The 15,671-nt window shown below is 42.6% G+C and overlaps 1 protein-coding gene across 1 annotated transcript in view; it reads left to right on the top strand.

Moving 5' to 3' along the window:
• Positions 1-3,546: 3,546 nt before the first annotated feature.
• The window catches only part of LOC115109006 (cAMP-dependent protein kinase type II-beta regulatory subunit-like), a 35,015-nt gene continuing 22,890 nt past the window's right edge, over positions 3,547-15,671 (top strand). The window contains exon 1 of the mRNA XM_065009900.1: positions 3,547-3,985. Coding sequence (XP_064865972.1) covers positions 3,721-3,985 — 265 coding nt within the window. The 5' untranslated portion in view covers positions 3,547-3,720. The remainder of the gene's footprint in view (positions 3,986-15,671) is intronic.

Below are 15,671 nucleotides of genomic sequence, written 5' to 3' on the forward strand. Positions count from 1 at the left end.
GGTCTTTTGGGGTGTTGCATGCTATCAGATAATAGCTTGTCATGCTTTCGCCGAAAAGCATTTTAAAAATCTGACTTGTTGGCTGGATTCACAACGAGTGTAGCTTTAATTCAGTACCCTGCATGTGTATTTTAATGAACGTTTGAGTTTTAACGAGTGCTATTAGCATTTAGCGTAGCGCATTTGCATTTCCAGATGTCTAGATGGGACGCCTGCGTGTCGGGGGGACGCAAGAGGTGGTAAGCAATTTTAGAATAATATGTGGAAAAAATCAAGGGGTCTGAAAACTTTTCAACATGCACTATATCTTACTCTTTACTCTTAAAACCATGCTAGTTAAAATACACAACCACACCAACAAAAAGGGGCCCAGGTGCAATCTCACTTCAGCTCAAACAAACTCCATTAGCCATGTGCTTTTACCAAAAGAAGTCATCACATTCTCCGGTAAAACCTAGGCTCCACCATGCCTCCAGACTGCATTCACTTCCTGTGGGCAGCCGCCAAAGAAACACAAAGATGGGTTTAAATACATGCAGCTCAAGTCACATGACAAGGCAATTAACCAATATAAATGCTTGTTAGGTTAAACATGCAAATGAGTCACACCTGTGACGTTTATATACAGTATATAGACTATACCAGGAGTATTCCACTCTAACCTACGAGGTCTGGAGCCTGCTGGTTTTCTGTTCTTAATTGATCATTAATTGCACCTACCTGGTGTCCAAAAAAACGCAGTGGAACTGGCTTCGAGTTCCAGAGTTGAGTTTAAGGGCACTATACCATACACTAGTCCCCAGTTGACAGGAATCTGCAAAAATAAAATATGTTATAAATTCATTCAATCTAAAACAGTGGGCCTAATCTATTCACCATTGCCTCAAATTATAATCGGGCAAACTATTGTTTCATCCACAACTTCATTTCAGCTTCCAAAGTTGATAATTTAATGTACCATGGGCAAACTATTGTTTCATCCATGCTGTAGTCTATTCTATTCCAGGCTACTGTTATACCAAAGTCATTATGCTATTCAATTTCAGCATCCAACATTGATCGTTTCATGTACCATGGGCAAACTATTGCTTCATGCTGTAGTGTAGGCTATACCAAACTCATTATAGGCTAGTACATTTCAGCTTCCAATGTTGGTAGTTTAATTTACCATGGGCAATTTTGTAATCAACAGCCAACTATTAAGTAAATACACAAATTGTGAGCCTTTCAGCTGGACTTGTGGTAGTTGGTCTCCTTCCTAGCGAAGCTTGCTCCTATCTTGGCAAGTAAGAGGTCAAACTTGCCTCGGTCATGTCAAAAGTACCGTCAGAACACTCTCTAAACAGGCATAGTTGACTCGCAGCTGATACTCCCCTAGCTCTCGAAAACCATCTATGAAACTACACTTCCCGAGTTACACTTACACACCGGTATTCTGAGCATGCTAGATCACTAAAAAGCACAGGCCTCTTGTCTTCCGCCTGTCTTCCATAAACAAGCGCTGTAACATGGAGATATGGCCATGTGGGAACAATAACCCTATCAAGGTGTGTATCATTTTAACCTTTTGTTTGTGAAAATGATTTCTCGCTGATATGAAAGATACGGTCCTTATGCTTCCAAAACCATTCCCTTGCATATATTCAATAAATCCCATAAAAAAAATCTTGTTGCTATCCCAGAAACAGGACTGGCCACCCCACATATGCTCTCTCTAATTCTCTCTTTCTTTCTCTCTCTCGGAGGACCTGAGCCCTAGGACCATGCCCCAGGACTACCTGACATGATGACTCCTTGCTGTCCCCAGTCCACCTGACCGTGCTGCTGCTCCAGTTTCAACTGTTCTGCCTTATTATTATTTCGACCATGCTGGTCATTTATGAACATTTGAACATCTTGGCCATGTTCTGTTATAATCTCCACCCGGCACAGCCAGAAGAGGACTGGCCACCCCACATAGCCTGGTTCCTCTCTAGGTTTCTTCCTAGGTTTTGGCCTTTCTAGGGAGTTTTTCCTAGCCACCGTGCTTCTACACCTGCATTGCTTGCTGTTTGGGGTTTTAGGCTGGGTTTCTGTACAGCACTTTGAGATATCAGCTGATGTACGAAGGGCTATATAAATAAATTTGATTTGAATTTGATTTGAAACACATAGCTGAAAGTTACACATAAGCACCTTCTTGGGTGGTTAATCTACTTCAGTTTGTTACACCGTACCCAAATCGTGCGCAAATTGATTTTGTCCCCCCACACCAAACGTGATCACGACATGCAGGTAGAAATATCAAAACAAACTCTGAACCAATTATATTAATTTGGGGAAAGGTCGAAAAGCATTAAACAGTTATGGTAATTTAGCTAGCTAACTTGCAGTTGCTAGCTAATTTGTCCTGGGATATAAACGTTGAGTTGTTAGTTTACCTGAAATGCACAAGGTCCTCTACTCTGACAATTAATCCACACATAAACCAGTCAACCGAATCGTTTCTAATCATCTCTCCTCCTTCCAGGCTTTTTCATCTTTGGACTTCATATGGCGATTGGCATCTAACTTTCATAGGTGTATTACCACGACCAACCGACTGAAGTTCATATTTCAATCACCCACGTGGGTATAACCAATGAGGAGATGGCACGTGTGTATCTGCTTCTATAAACCAATGAGGAGATGGGAGAGGCAGGACTTGCACGGCATTCTATGGAACGCCCTTTGGGATTATGCAGTGTCACAAATAGAACTGACTTCTCTTTTAGCACTTGGCAATGCATATGCTCGTTGGCGCGCACGAGCAGTGTGGGTGCAATAATTGAATAACATGTATGTTTAAATGTATTTTGCAATAATGGGTCAGCATGTAAGACCCCACGCAGAGAGGAAGAGGTGAAGCGGGAGGTTTCACTCTCGCCAAAATCTGTCCATAATAAACCCTAAGCGTTCCTATGGGTTAATTTTGGACCTAAACTTGTCACCTGCCTTCCCGCCGTTGGGAGGACTCACATTGTTAGGGCGGAGATATGAGCATCTAGTCATTATATACAGATCTCTGCCGCACGGCAATACAACCTACACATTGGAAGAATACACTGCACGCACTACAGCCTAGTCTGGCAGATTATAGGCTGAGATGAGTCGCAGCAGTGCGGATTGTATCCCATTGAAATGAATGGACTTTGATGCAACTGGTGTGCACAAGGCATTGGTGAATGTTGAACTTTTGTTGCAAACATTAAGTAAAAATGTTTGATTTACATAAATGAAAAAAGTTTGACTGTATTATTTATTAAGCAGCATTGATGCAACGGCTGTCATCTGATTAGGCCTACAATAGTATGCCACTGCAGTTTTTGCCCTCAATTGCAGAGTTGATTAGGCCTCCAACATTATGCCACTGCAGTTTTTGCCATCCATTGCATTGCTGCAGCTCGCTCTCATACGCAATCCCTGTGATGGTGGTTGCCATGGTTTCTTTGGTCACATGTGTAGCCAGAAGCAGCAGAAGATGCTGAGTCCCAAAAATTCAGAGCCATTTTCATTCAGCACATTGAAAGGACTCTCTGCATTGCATGGGGATTATAAAACATTCCCCGGGCAATTAAGCGCATATCTCAGTAAAAAAAAATCTGTATTTTGTTTTGAGTAGAATTGAACAGAATTCTTTCATTTGTTGGAAGCACAAATATATACATTTTATTCGTATTTCTCATAGATTTGACATCAGGAATGAGTATAGAAATTCCTGAAGGATTGACGGAGCTGTTGCAGAGCTTTACCGTGGAAGTGCTGAGGAATCAGCCGGGAGATTTGCTCGAGTTCGCTTTGCAGTATTTCACCCAACTGAAGGACAGTGAAATTAGAGGAACCGCGTTTGGCAATGACCAAAATTCGGCCACGAGACCCAGTGGGAAAGCGGTCAATTTCATTGAGGAAGCTATGCAAATTGATTCTGAAAATGGAGAGGAGGAGAGTGACGACGAGGAATTCACAGGTAGGCTAATATATGAAAAATAACCATGTTGAGCTCCATTCTATTAAATTGTATTCAATTTTTATTATATTATTCAGCCAGTGGAATATCGGAATGGAATAGAACATAATAAATTGTATATGAGATGGAATGAAATTCTACAATTGCAACATGTTTGCCTCTTAGAAAATGTAGCCACTGTAGCCAGTGATGTGTGATGAGCTTTCAAATTGTTTTCCACATTGTAACAACACCATGCCATGATGATTCTGTCTGGGCTGTCCTTCGCCAAATATGGACATGGTGATAGAGGCTGATTGACACGAAATGAACATCCTGTGCAACTGTGTAGCATTTGATCTCTAGCCAACAGTTTATCCTGTTTCCTGATTCCTGAGAATTTCTTTTGACATCATTAGGCTTACACAATGCATATAGGCCAAGTTACTAGAGAGGGAGTTAGAGCAACAATAGAGTACACAGTCCTCATGAAAATCACATAAACCTTAGTAGTAGCGATTTTAGCATGTAAATCTTGGTGGGGCAAAAAATATATATTTTTTGTAGATACATGCCAGCAAAGCCACTACACAACACAATGCTAAACAATCCATTAAGTGCACTATAACGGTGACAAATGGTGCCCACATACTGCTAAGGCCTACATAAAGCTGTCTCAACAGCAGAGCTTTCTTTTCAGCACCATAGAGTCCTTACCACTGCTACACCTGGCTATCAGCGGAGCCTTGTCTGGTAGCGAAACCGTTAATTCAATTCACTGCCTTTTTAAAAACATAGCTGATATTGCTGACTTGCTTAAACAAATGTGGTTTCTACTGACAATTGAGACACAATTGAGACATCTACATACAATTGGGACACTTTACTATTGTAAAGTGGCTGTTCCACTGGATGTCATAAGGTGAAAGCACCAATTTGTAAGTCGCTCTGGATAAGAGCGTCTGCTAAATGACTTAAATGTAAATGTAAATGTACAAACTATGGCATAATGGAACGATGAGCCGATAAGAAGCAATCCGTAATTTCGATTAAGTCATTAATGAGCGAGCTAAGACGGACAGAGTCAAAATAACTATTTGTTACAGCACTTTCGAAATGTACAGTGACAGAATTCAGAACATGGGTCGTTCTTGCAATATTCTCCCTGTACACCAAGTCAGAACTGTATGATAAATAAAGGGGGCATATAAGCAGACAATATTCGATGATGACATTTCTCTGAAACAGGCTACATGTGCACCACAAAGTCAGAACATTAGGGCTAAGTTATGAGGGGGAAATGGACCAAATTATTAGGGTGAGACACATGGGCTACTAACAGCTTACTATATAACATACACGTAGTATTACTTTCTTAGCTACAGTATACATATCTCCCTGGCATATTACATCATTTATGCAGCAGCATAGAAGACATTTTTGGACTCACCGTTGTGCTGTGCTCACTTGAGCAGGAAGGTGGCGCTGCGGCCCTTCTTGTGGGCAAATTTTGTCATGAAACTTTGTCATCAAAGTCTGACATTCTCTGGATTTATGGTGCTTTCAAGACAACTGGAAACTGAAAAAAAGACTGAATCATGACGTCAGTGATCTTCAGGTCAGAGCTCAAGAAAGAGGCCAGAGTTCCCGACTTGGAATTCCGAGTTGGATGACCGTTCAAAACGTATTTTCCCAGTCGGAGCAAATTGTTTCAGAGTTCCCATGTGTCTTGAACTCACTGAAGTCTTAGATTTCCCTGTTGAACACGGCAGAAGTCATGCTGGATTGACAGCATGGCCAATGTATTCAACCTTTTCTGCCCCATGGTGTTGCGTGTGAATGTTTATCCTTTTTAAGCTTGGAAAAGAGACCTTTAAACCCAGACTTGGACCACACCCCCCCTCCACCAAATAGCAGGCAGGGGAAGCAAAATAGTGATTGCTTTGCAATGCTTGCAGTTAGCCTCTGATTCCTTCCAAACCACTCAATGTTGAATTTGCGATTTCCAACTTGTTGTGTAATCTTCATATCCAATGGCCGATGAGCACCGCTAAGTTTTATCTATAATTTCTCTTCATATGACAAGGATTGAAAGGAGATTTTCCAGTAGATTATCAATGTGATTCATGATTATAACTGCTTGTCTAGCTTGTTAGCTAAGATTGTGAATGTATGACGTTTACATGATCAGTCCAATCAAAGCTACGATAGATATAACGTGATTTGACGTCATTTTATCTGTGACCAATGAACTTGAGCCTTCTTGGATGGGCACTTCTAATGTAAATCTATGGCAGCACCCAAGGGGGCTTGAACTTTCAAGCTCTCCCTGTAGATTTTGTGGTGACGTAGTGTCCCCATGAGTGACAGAACACTGAGCCAATCACTGCGCAACTAGAGAAGATTACCAACCCCTACGCTCTGTATTTTCCGCTGGCTGCCCTTCCACCACAGAAAGCACTGAACTAGGCTGAAAGACCTGCATTTTGGAGCTGCCTTACACAAGAAATAAAAAAAGAGACATGTTTGTATACGGCTTTATTAACTCTAAATATATCAATATTTTTTGTTGTTGTTGTTTTTTGTTACTGTGTTTGTAATATGATATGTGACACGTGTTAATGGCAAAATAACATGCAAAACAGGCAACAATTTATTTAGTTTTTGCTAAACAGGTGGGGCTCAAAACAGGGTGGGGCTCTGTCCTAATTTACATAAAAAATAGTTTTTTTCATTCAAAGGTTTTTCTTTCTTTTTACTATTTTCTACATTTCAGAATAATAGTGAAGATATAAAAACTATGAAATAACACATATGGAATTATGTAGTAACCAAAAAAGTGTTAAACAAATCAAAATATATTTTATATTTGGGATTCTTCAAATAGCCACCCTTTACCTTGATGACAGCTTTGCACACTCTTGGCTTTTCAACCAGATCAATATTTGATTTGTTTAACACTTTTTTGGTTACTACATGATTCCATATGTGTTATTTAATAGTTTTGATGTCTTCACTATTGTTCTACAATGTATAAAATAGTAAAAACAAAGAAAAATCCTTGAATAAGTAGGTGATCTAAAACTTTTGACCGGTTGTGTAAATGACCAGCCTTTTTTGACAGTCAATACAGATGTAGGATCTTATATTGAGCCAGTTTGCTACAGTAGGAAAATAATCCTGCAGCAACAGGAAATGGGAATTATTATGTGGATTTTAATTAGTAGGCAATTTGTGGAGGGGTTGATACATTTTTCTTAAGGGCAAATCAAGTCTGACATTTTATAGTGGAAATTACAAACTTTAGAAACCTTTTTATACTTGAATACACTACAAGTTTGCATTTTCTGCTGTGCAAGAACATTTCCATCATCAAAAAAGTGATACAATTAAAATCCTACATCTGTACGCAGCAGTATGGGGTTGGCATACACCTCTGTAGGTCTGAAAGCAAAGTAGTTGGGGGAAAAAGCACAAGTGTATGTGACAGGTTATTGCATGCCTCAGTGGTTATGGTGCTTGAGAAATAAATCTTAATGGCTGCTACTAGGAGGATAGGCAGAGGGCTGCTGCCAGAGGCCTATGATTAAACAATTGCAGATAAAACACAGACAAGAATAGAATGGAATAGATCAAGCCCAGTGGATCATTACTTAATTCAGTAGATATATGCTGGTCCTCTGTAGCGCAGTTGGTAGAGCATGGCTCTTGCAATGCCATGGTATTGGGTTTGATTCTGGCTTTGGAAAAAAGTGTCTGCTAAATGGCATATCATTATATAATAGTATACAGTGCTTGGCTTGGGCAGGACCCCACCATAGCGGAGTACCGGCAGCTAATTCTTCTACTGCTTGAGCTCCTGCACCTCTTAAGCCTGTGTCACACGAATACATTTCTGGTGCAGATGCAAAATTATTTGTTCATCCAAATGTTTGGTAATTGTAACAGCATCACTATAGACAAAATGCTGGCTGTACAATTTAGCTAGCTACCTAAATTGTTTCCTCTTTGGTGGCTGACTAAATGCTTTTTTGCCCCACTGTAAAAGAAAAATAGAAAGATCTATGTACAGTGTGTGCAAATGTAGAAGAGTAGGGAGGTAAGCAATACATAGGCCATAGAGGAGAAAATAATTACAATTTAGCATTAATACTGGAGTGATAGATGTGCAGATGATGATGTGCAAGTAGAGATACTGTGGTTAAAAAGAGCAAGAGGGTGGTGTATTGCACTGGTCATCCCCAAAGCCAACAGTTACTTTGGCCGCCTTTCCATCCAGTTCTCTGTTGCCAATGACTGGAACAAAATAAAAAATCTCTGAAGCTGGAGTCTTATATCTCCCTCTCTAACTTTAAGTATCAGCTGTCAGAGCCGCTTACTGAAAACTGTACCTGTACAAAGCCAATCTGTAAATAGCACACCTCATCCCCATATTATTACATACTTATTTTCCACCATAATTTGCAAATCAATTCATTAAAAATCCTACAATGTGATTTTCTGGATTTTTTTTCTCATTTTGTCTGTCATAGTTGAAGTGTACCTATGATGAAAATTACAGGCCTCTCTCATCTTTTGAAGTGGGAGAACTTGCACAATTGGTGGCTGACTAAATACTTTTTTGCCCCACTGTATGTTATTGACTGTACATTTGTTTATGTGTAACTTTGTGTTGTTTTTGTCGCACTGCTTTGCTTTATCTTGGCCAGGTTGCAGTTGTAGATGAGAACTTGTTCTAATCTGGCCTACCTGGTTAAATAAAGGTGAAATAAAAGCTAGTTAGCTAGCTAGTGCAGTTCATGTTGGACAATTTCAATTGAAACTGGACAGAGAAAGGTGTCACTGGCCTAAACACTATACCCCGTAATGTCAAAGTGGAATTATGTTTTTAGAATTGTGTACAAATGAATTACAAATGAAAAGCTGAAATGTCTTGAGTCAACAAGTATTCAACCCCTTTGTTATGGCCAGCCTAAATAAGTTCAGGAGTCAACTCTGTGTGCAATAATAGTGTTTAACATTATTTTTGAATGACTACCTCATCTCCGTACCCCATACATATAACTATATGTAAGGTCCCGCCGTCGAGCAGTGTATTTCAAACACAGATTCAACCACAAAGACCAGGGAGTTTTTCCAATGCCTCGCAAAGAAGTATTGGTAGATGGGTAAAAAAAAGCAGACATTGAATCAAATCAAATGTATTTATATAGCCCTTCTTACATCAGCTGATATATCAAAGTGCTGTACAGAAAACCAACCTAAAACCCCAAACAGCAAACAATGCAGGTGTAGAAGCACGGTGGCTAGGAAAAACTCCCTAGAAAGGCCAAAACCTAGAAGGAAACCTAGAGAGGAACCTGGCTATGAGGGGTGGCCAGTCCTCTTCTGGCTGTGCCGGGTGGAGATTATAACAGAACATGGCCAAGATGTTCAAATGTTCATAAATGACCAGCATGGTCAAATAATAATAATCACAGTAGTTGTCGAGGGTGCACCAAGTCAGCACCTCAGGAGTAAATGTCAGTTGGCTTTTCATAGCCGATCAGTATCTCCATTGCTCCTGCTCTCTCTAGAGAGTTGAAAACAGCAGGTTTGGACAGGTAGCACATCCGGTGAACAGGTCAGGATTCCATAGCCGCAGGCAGTACAGTTGAAACTGGAGCAGCAGCACGGCCAGGTGGACTGGGGACAGCAAGGAGTCATCATGCCAGGTAGTCCTGAGGCATGGTCCTAGGGCTCAGGTCCTCCTCCGAGAGAGAGAAAGAAAGAGAGAATTAGAGAGAGCATACATACATTCACACAGGACACCGGATAAGACAGTGAGCGTGGTGAGGTTATTAATTACACTTTGTATGATGTATCAATACACCCAGTCACTACTGATACAGGCGTCCTTCCTAACTCAGTTGCCAGAGAGGAAGGAAACCACTCAGGGATTTCACCATGAGGCCAATGGTGACTTTAAAACAGTTACAGAGTGGCTGTAATAGGAGAAAGCTGAGGATGGTTCAACAACATTGTAGTTACTCCACAATACTACCCTAAATGATAGAGTGAAATGACAGAGTGAAAAGAAGGAAGCCTGTACAGAATAAAAAATATTCCAAAACTTGCGTCCTCTTTGCAATAAGGCACTAAAGTAAAACTGCAAACAATGTGGCAAAGAAAATAATTTCCTGAATACAGAGGGACAAATCCAACACATCACATCACCGAGTACCACTCTTCATAAATGATGGCTGCATCATGTTATGGTTATGCTTGTCATCGGCAAGTACTAAGGAGTGTTTTTGGTTGATAAAAATAAACGGAATTGAGCAAAGTACAGGCAAAATCCTTGGAGAGACTTTTTATTTCTCTATTTGGTTAGGTCAGGGTGTGATTTGGGTGGGCATTCTATGTTTTCTGTTTCTTTGTTTTTGGCCGAGTGTTGTTCCCAATCAGAGGCAGCTGTCTATCATTGTCTCTGATTGTGGATCATACTTCGGCAGCCCTTTTTCCCACATTTAGCTTGTGGGATCTTGTTTTTGTTAGTTGCTGTATAGCCTGCAGAACTTTACGTTTGTTTTGTCTTTTGTAGTTTTTTTGGTGTTCATCCAAATAAAGAAAGATGTATGCTTACCACCCTGCGCCTTGGTCCGGTCATTCTACCACTAATGACGGACGTAACAGGAAAACCTGGTTTAGTATGCTTTCCAACAGACACTGGGAGACAAATTCACCTTTCAGCAGGACATTCACCTAAAACACAAAGCCAAATATACACTGGAGTTGCTTACCAAGACAACATTGAGTGGCCTTTTCACACATGGGTCTTCCCCGTTTTTTTGCAGAGGTACTGGGTAATTTTTCCTTCACCAGGTTCCTATTCCTCCAAGCAGGTAACGACTTAAGCTCTTCCAGGGCATCGGACCCCTGCTCAGTGGCCTTGTTAGCTTGGCTGAGCTTATGGCTTCCCTTTGTGACAGGTGTGATGGTGGCATCCCCCTGAGAATCCGCATACCTTGTGTATGCACTGCCAAGGTTTGAGCCACGTGGAGAGGGCGGTGGAGCGCCCTACTGGATGCATGTTTTGTGTGGTGTTCTCAAAACGCCATCGTCTGGCGCAATTGGAGGCCATGTGCGAGTGGATCGGCAAGGCTCGGGCTCAGGCTGGGGAGGAGCTCCCTCCCTCAGGAGTAGTGCCACAGCGAGCTGTTAGTCCCTCTCCTGGGCCCAGTACCCCTCCCAGGAAGCGTGGCCGGAGCCAACGCAGGCAGAGCTCATCTGCTGCCAGTCCTGGACGGGGGCAGGAGTCAGCCTCTGGAACCACCTTGAACGGAGGGCGCATGCCCTGCGGCAGGAGGTTGATAGCTTCAATGGCGACAACAACTGTTCCCTGTTGGCCAGTGATAGGCTGTTCCTGGGGGATGCTGCTGGCACTGTTCACCACCGTGAGCGGGGCTACCTGGCTGACAGGCCATCAGAGGCTATTATGAGCCTACTCACTCGGGTAGCCACTGCACTGGACATCAAAACTGGTGGACAGTAAGGACTCTCCATCTGTCCCCATCACTGCTGAGTTCTGCGAGGCCTTGCAGGAGAGTTGGGCCTCTGCCAGGGGGAGCTTCCGACTCACAACAGAGACTGGACAATGGACTTATGTTGCGGGTGCAGAGTCACTCGGCCTCCGGGAGTACCCGACCATGGACACCATGATAGCTGCCATGGTCCAGGAGATTATAGGGCGGAACCCACGACTGAAGCCCTCCAGAGTCTTTGATCCGGACTTGAAAGCCACATATGGGTCCCTCTGCTCTCTTGGCCACCTTACCAGCGTGGCCATGCTGCTGCAGGCCTATCTGCAGACTCTCTTGCCCTGGCTGCAGGAGGGCACAGAGGAGTTCCTCCGGGAAGCGATGGAGGTGTCTGTTACTGTAATTTAATTATGCCAATGTGCTTTCATTAATTGAAAACCCTTAATCTATTTTATGAGAATTTGTAAGATTCTTGTTTGCATAAAATAGATGGAGACCAGTCTTTTTAATAATAGGTAACAGAATTTATTCTCGGAGCGCGCTCCCACCTAACCACGAGCAATAGTTTATATACAGATCATGACGTCATTTCATTGCTTTAACAGAATCCCCTCCTCTCGACCGGGACAAAGTGAGGTGAAAAGTTCATTCTAACTTACTAACACACTCCCAGGTAACTTTTGACCCCTCAACATTATCGATCACCACTGAACTGACAGTTCTAATTAACAGAAAACCTAGGAATGCACTTATCTAAAAACCCCAGAGCTAAGTTTCTGTAGGTTCAACCATAGGTTAACGACCTTATCTGTTTTCACAGTCCACAACCCATTCGTTTCTTCCTAGTTGAAATGGTGTTCATTAACTTTAATTACTCCTTGTCCGTGTCTCACAATCCCACCTTATGAACTCATATTGTTAATCAGATATAATAAAACAGAGTATAAGTTTACTTAGTTACAATTCTATTTAAAATGGGGATATTGTTTATTCATTTATTCATAATAATTCTAACAGTGTCTCACCAGCTTTCCCTGATCCAGAGCGATGTGGTTCGCGCCAATGGATGGGCCATGGCACAGGTGGTTACCTCCCGGCACCATCTCTGGCTGGCCCAATCCCGTCTGCCAGCTGCTCTCCAGAGCACATTTGCCACTCTCCCCATCACCCCAGTGCTGACGTTTGGCCCAGGGGTTGATGACATTCTGGAGCAGACCAACAAGGTTCGTAGGGACCGTGAGACCCTGAGGCGGTTCATGATGCCTCCTCAAGGCTTGGGTCCAAGGCAGACGGACCGTCACCACCCACCTGCACCCGAATGACGGTGGGGTCCCTCTCCTGCCCCAACGCGTCATGCTAAGGGATGAAAGCGGGGATGCGGTGGAGCAACAACCTGTCAACCGTCACCGCCATAGGGACGTGCCTGAGGGACCCAGGTGCTCGGGGTGCCAGAGGAGAGGCGGGCCCTGGCAGGACCCCTGAGACACCCTTCCCTGGCCTCGGCCACTTCTCCCGATCTCAAAATGGCAAAGTGGGAGGAGGGTGTGGAGTCCCCCTGGGTGTTGTCCACAATGCTCGAGGGGTACCGACTCCAATTCCGGTGCCGGCCCCCGTCCTTTAGGGGTCTTCGTGTCACCACGCTGGCCAACCCCCTGAAACAAACCCTGCGGTTGGATATCTCCTCACTCCCAAGGGTGAGTTCTGCGAGGCCTTGCAGGAGAGTTGGGCCTCTGCCAGGGGGAGCTTCCGACTCACAACAGAGACTCCGCCGCGGAGTGATATCAATATATTGGAGTGATCCATATAGCTCACATAACGTGGTTACATATATAACCTTCGTTGTTTACCTAGCTAGGGTCATTGTTCATCTAGCTATATGTCTTATGCTCTGGATAAGAGCGTCTGCTAAATGACTTAAATGTAAATGTTAGCTGGCTGGCTCCCTAGCGGACATTATTATTCGTTTCCCAGAGCTGTTTGTTTTTCTAGTTAGAGCCTAATGTTAGGCAGTGTTGGCACTTTGTTCATTGTTGTTTAACTAGCTAATGTTAGCTGGTTGGCTCATTAGCTAATGTTACGTGACGTGTGTACAACACCCGTTGAATATGGCCGGTGTCAGTAAACATCTACAAAAAAGTGTAATGAAATTGTTGCCAGCAGAGCTGGTTAGGCTGTTTTCATGTTATCCAGAGGTAAACAAATGATTGGCCAGAGCGTCAAGTGTTCGCTCCGAGAGCGAAAAGAGATGGGTGTTGCTAAAGCTTAAGAGGGTGTGAACGATGCTGAATGGGTGTAGACAAAGAAGAGTTCTTCACTAGATACCAAAACATTCAAAGGCGATTTTCTCAAAAGTGAGTTTACAAGTTGATCGATTTTCAAAGCAGAATTACTTTCCGATTGTTCTTCAAATGCAGTGTACGATATACCATTTTGTAGCTCTGAGTTTCTACTTTTATCCAATGTAAAAAACACAATTTCACATTTTGCTACATAAGCCCGAATCCAGGTGGTGAGTCACATACTGTATGGTACAATCCCGGAGTGCAAAGCTCTTTCAGACTCACGGCTGTAATCAGTTCCAAAGGTGATTCTAACTAGCTGGCCTGGTGTATCGTTGCCCATGAAAGGAATTTAGGCTAGCGAGGAAGTATTTTATGCCAGGTTGCCTAGGACAACAAAAACTAAAAGCGTGTACTATATCAGTCACAAACCATTTAGGCAACGTGAAAGAGGAGGATGGTATTGGCATTTCTCTACAAATAGGGTGAGTCAACATGTTTTTTCTACTTGCACGCATGTACGCACACACACAAACACACAGAACTCAATACCATGGAGAGTCACATCATACTGTAATTAGATTATATTGATTGGACTAACTAGTTTTTGGTATTTATTTAGTTAGTCAGTGTTTCAGACTAAGCATATGTGATTAGATGATGTTGAAATGGTGCTTGAATAGTGGAGGCAGCTCCTGTTTTCTTTAGAACCAACTCTCTGTGGTAGAGGTCGACCGATTGTAACGGTTCTCGTGGTGAAGGAGAGTCGGACCAAAATGCAGCGTGTAGATTGCGATCCATGTTTAATGAACAAACATAACACGAATCTAAATACAAAAATACAAAACAATAAACGTAATGAAAACCGAAACAGCCTATGCTTGTGTAAACTAACACAGAGACAGGAACCAGGACACTAAGGACAATCACCCACGAAACACTCAAAGAATATGGCTGCCTAAATATGGTTCCCACTCAGAGACAACGATAAACACCTGCTTCTGATTGAGAACCACTTCAGACAGCCATAGACCTAACTAGAACACCCCACTAAGCTACAATCCCAATACATACACACCACATACAAAAACCCATGCCACACCCTGGCCTGACCAAATAAATGAAGATAAACACAAAATACTTCGACCAGGGCGTGACACCGATTATGATTTTTCAACGCTGATACCGATACCGATTATTGGAGGACCAAAAAACCTGATACCGATTAATCTGCCGATTTTTAAAATGTATTTATTTGTAATAATGTCAATTACAACTATACTGAATTAACACTTATTTTAACTTAATATAATACATCAATAAAAATATATTTAGCCTCAAATAAAGTGCAATATGTGCCATGTAAAAAAGCTAACGTTTAAGTTCCTTGCTCAGAACATGAGAACATATGAAAGCTGGTGGTTCCTTTTAATATGAGACTTCAATTTTCCAAGGTAAGAGGTTTTAGGTTGTAGTTAATATAGTATTTATAAGACTATTTCTCTCTATACCATTTGTATTTCATATACTTTTGACTATTGGATGTTCTTATAGGCACTTTAGTATTGCCAGTGTAACAGTATAGCTTCCGTCCCTCTCCTCGCCCCTACCTGGGCTCGAACCAGGAACACATCTGTCACGGTTCATGAATCCACTGCCTCCGTTTCCTTTTCTCTCTCTCTCTCTCTCTCTCTCGGGTCTCTCTCCGTTTGAGTGTAGTTTAGGTTACCAGCCACCTATCTTTCCCAGTACGGAGTCCGAGGTGTCTGTTCCCTCCGCTCACGCTTTCATCCAGAGGTGCCGTCACGCATGGAGCAGAGCCCGTGAGACTCTTCTCCGGGTGGGGGCGCGCACCAAGGCTAAGGCCGATCGCCACCGGTCGAAGCCTCCGGTATACGTTGTTGGCCA

This window comes from Oncorhynchus nerka, linkage group LG25 (genome assembly GCF_034236695.1).
Source record: "Oncorhynchus nerka isolate Pitt River linkage group LG25, Oner_Uvic_2.0, whole genome shotgun sequence".
In the NCBI taxonomy this organism is placed as follows: Eukaryota; Metazoa; Chordata; class Actinopteri; order Salmoniformes; family Salmonidae; genus Oncorhynchus; species Oncorhynchus nerka.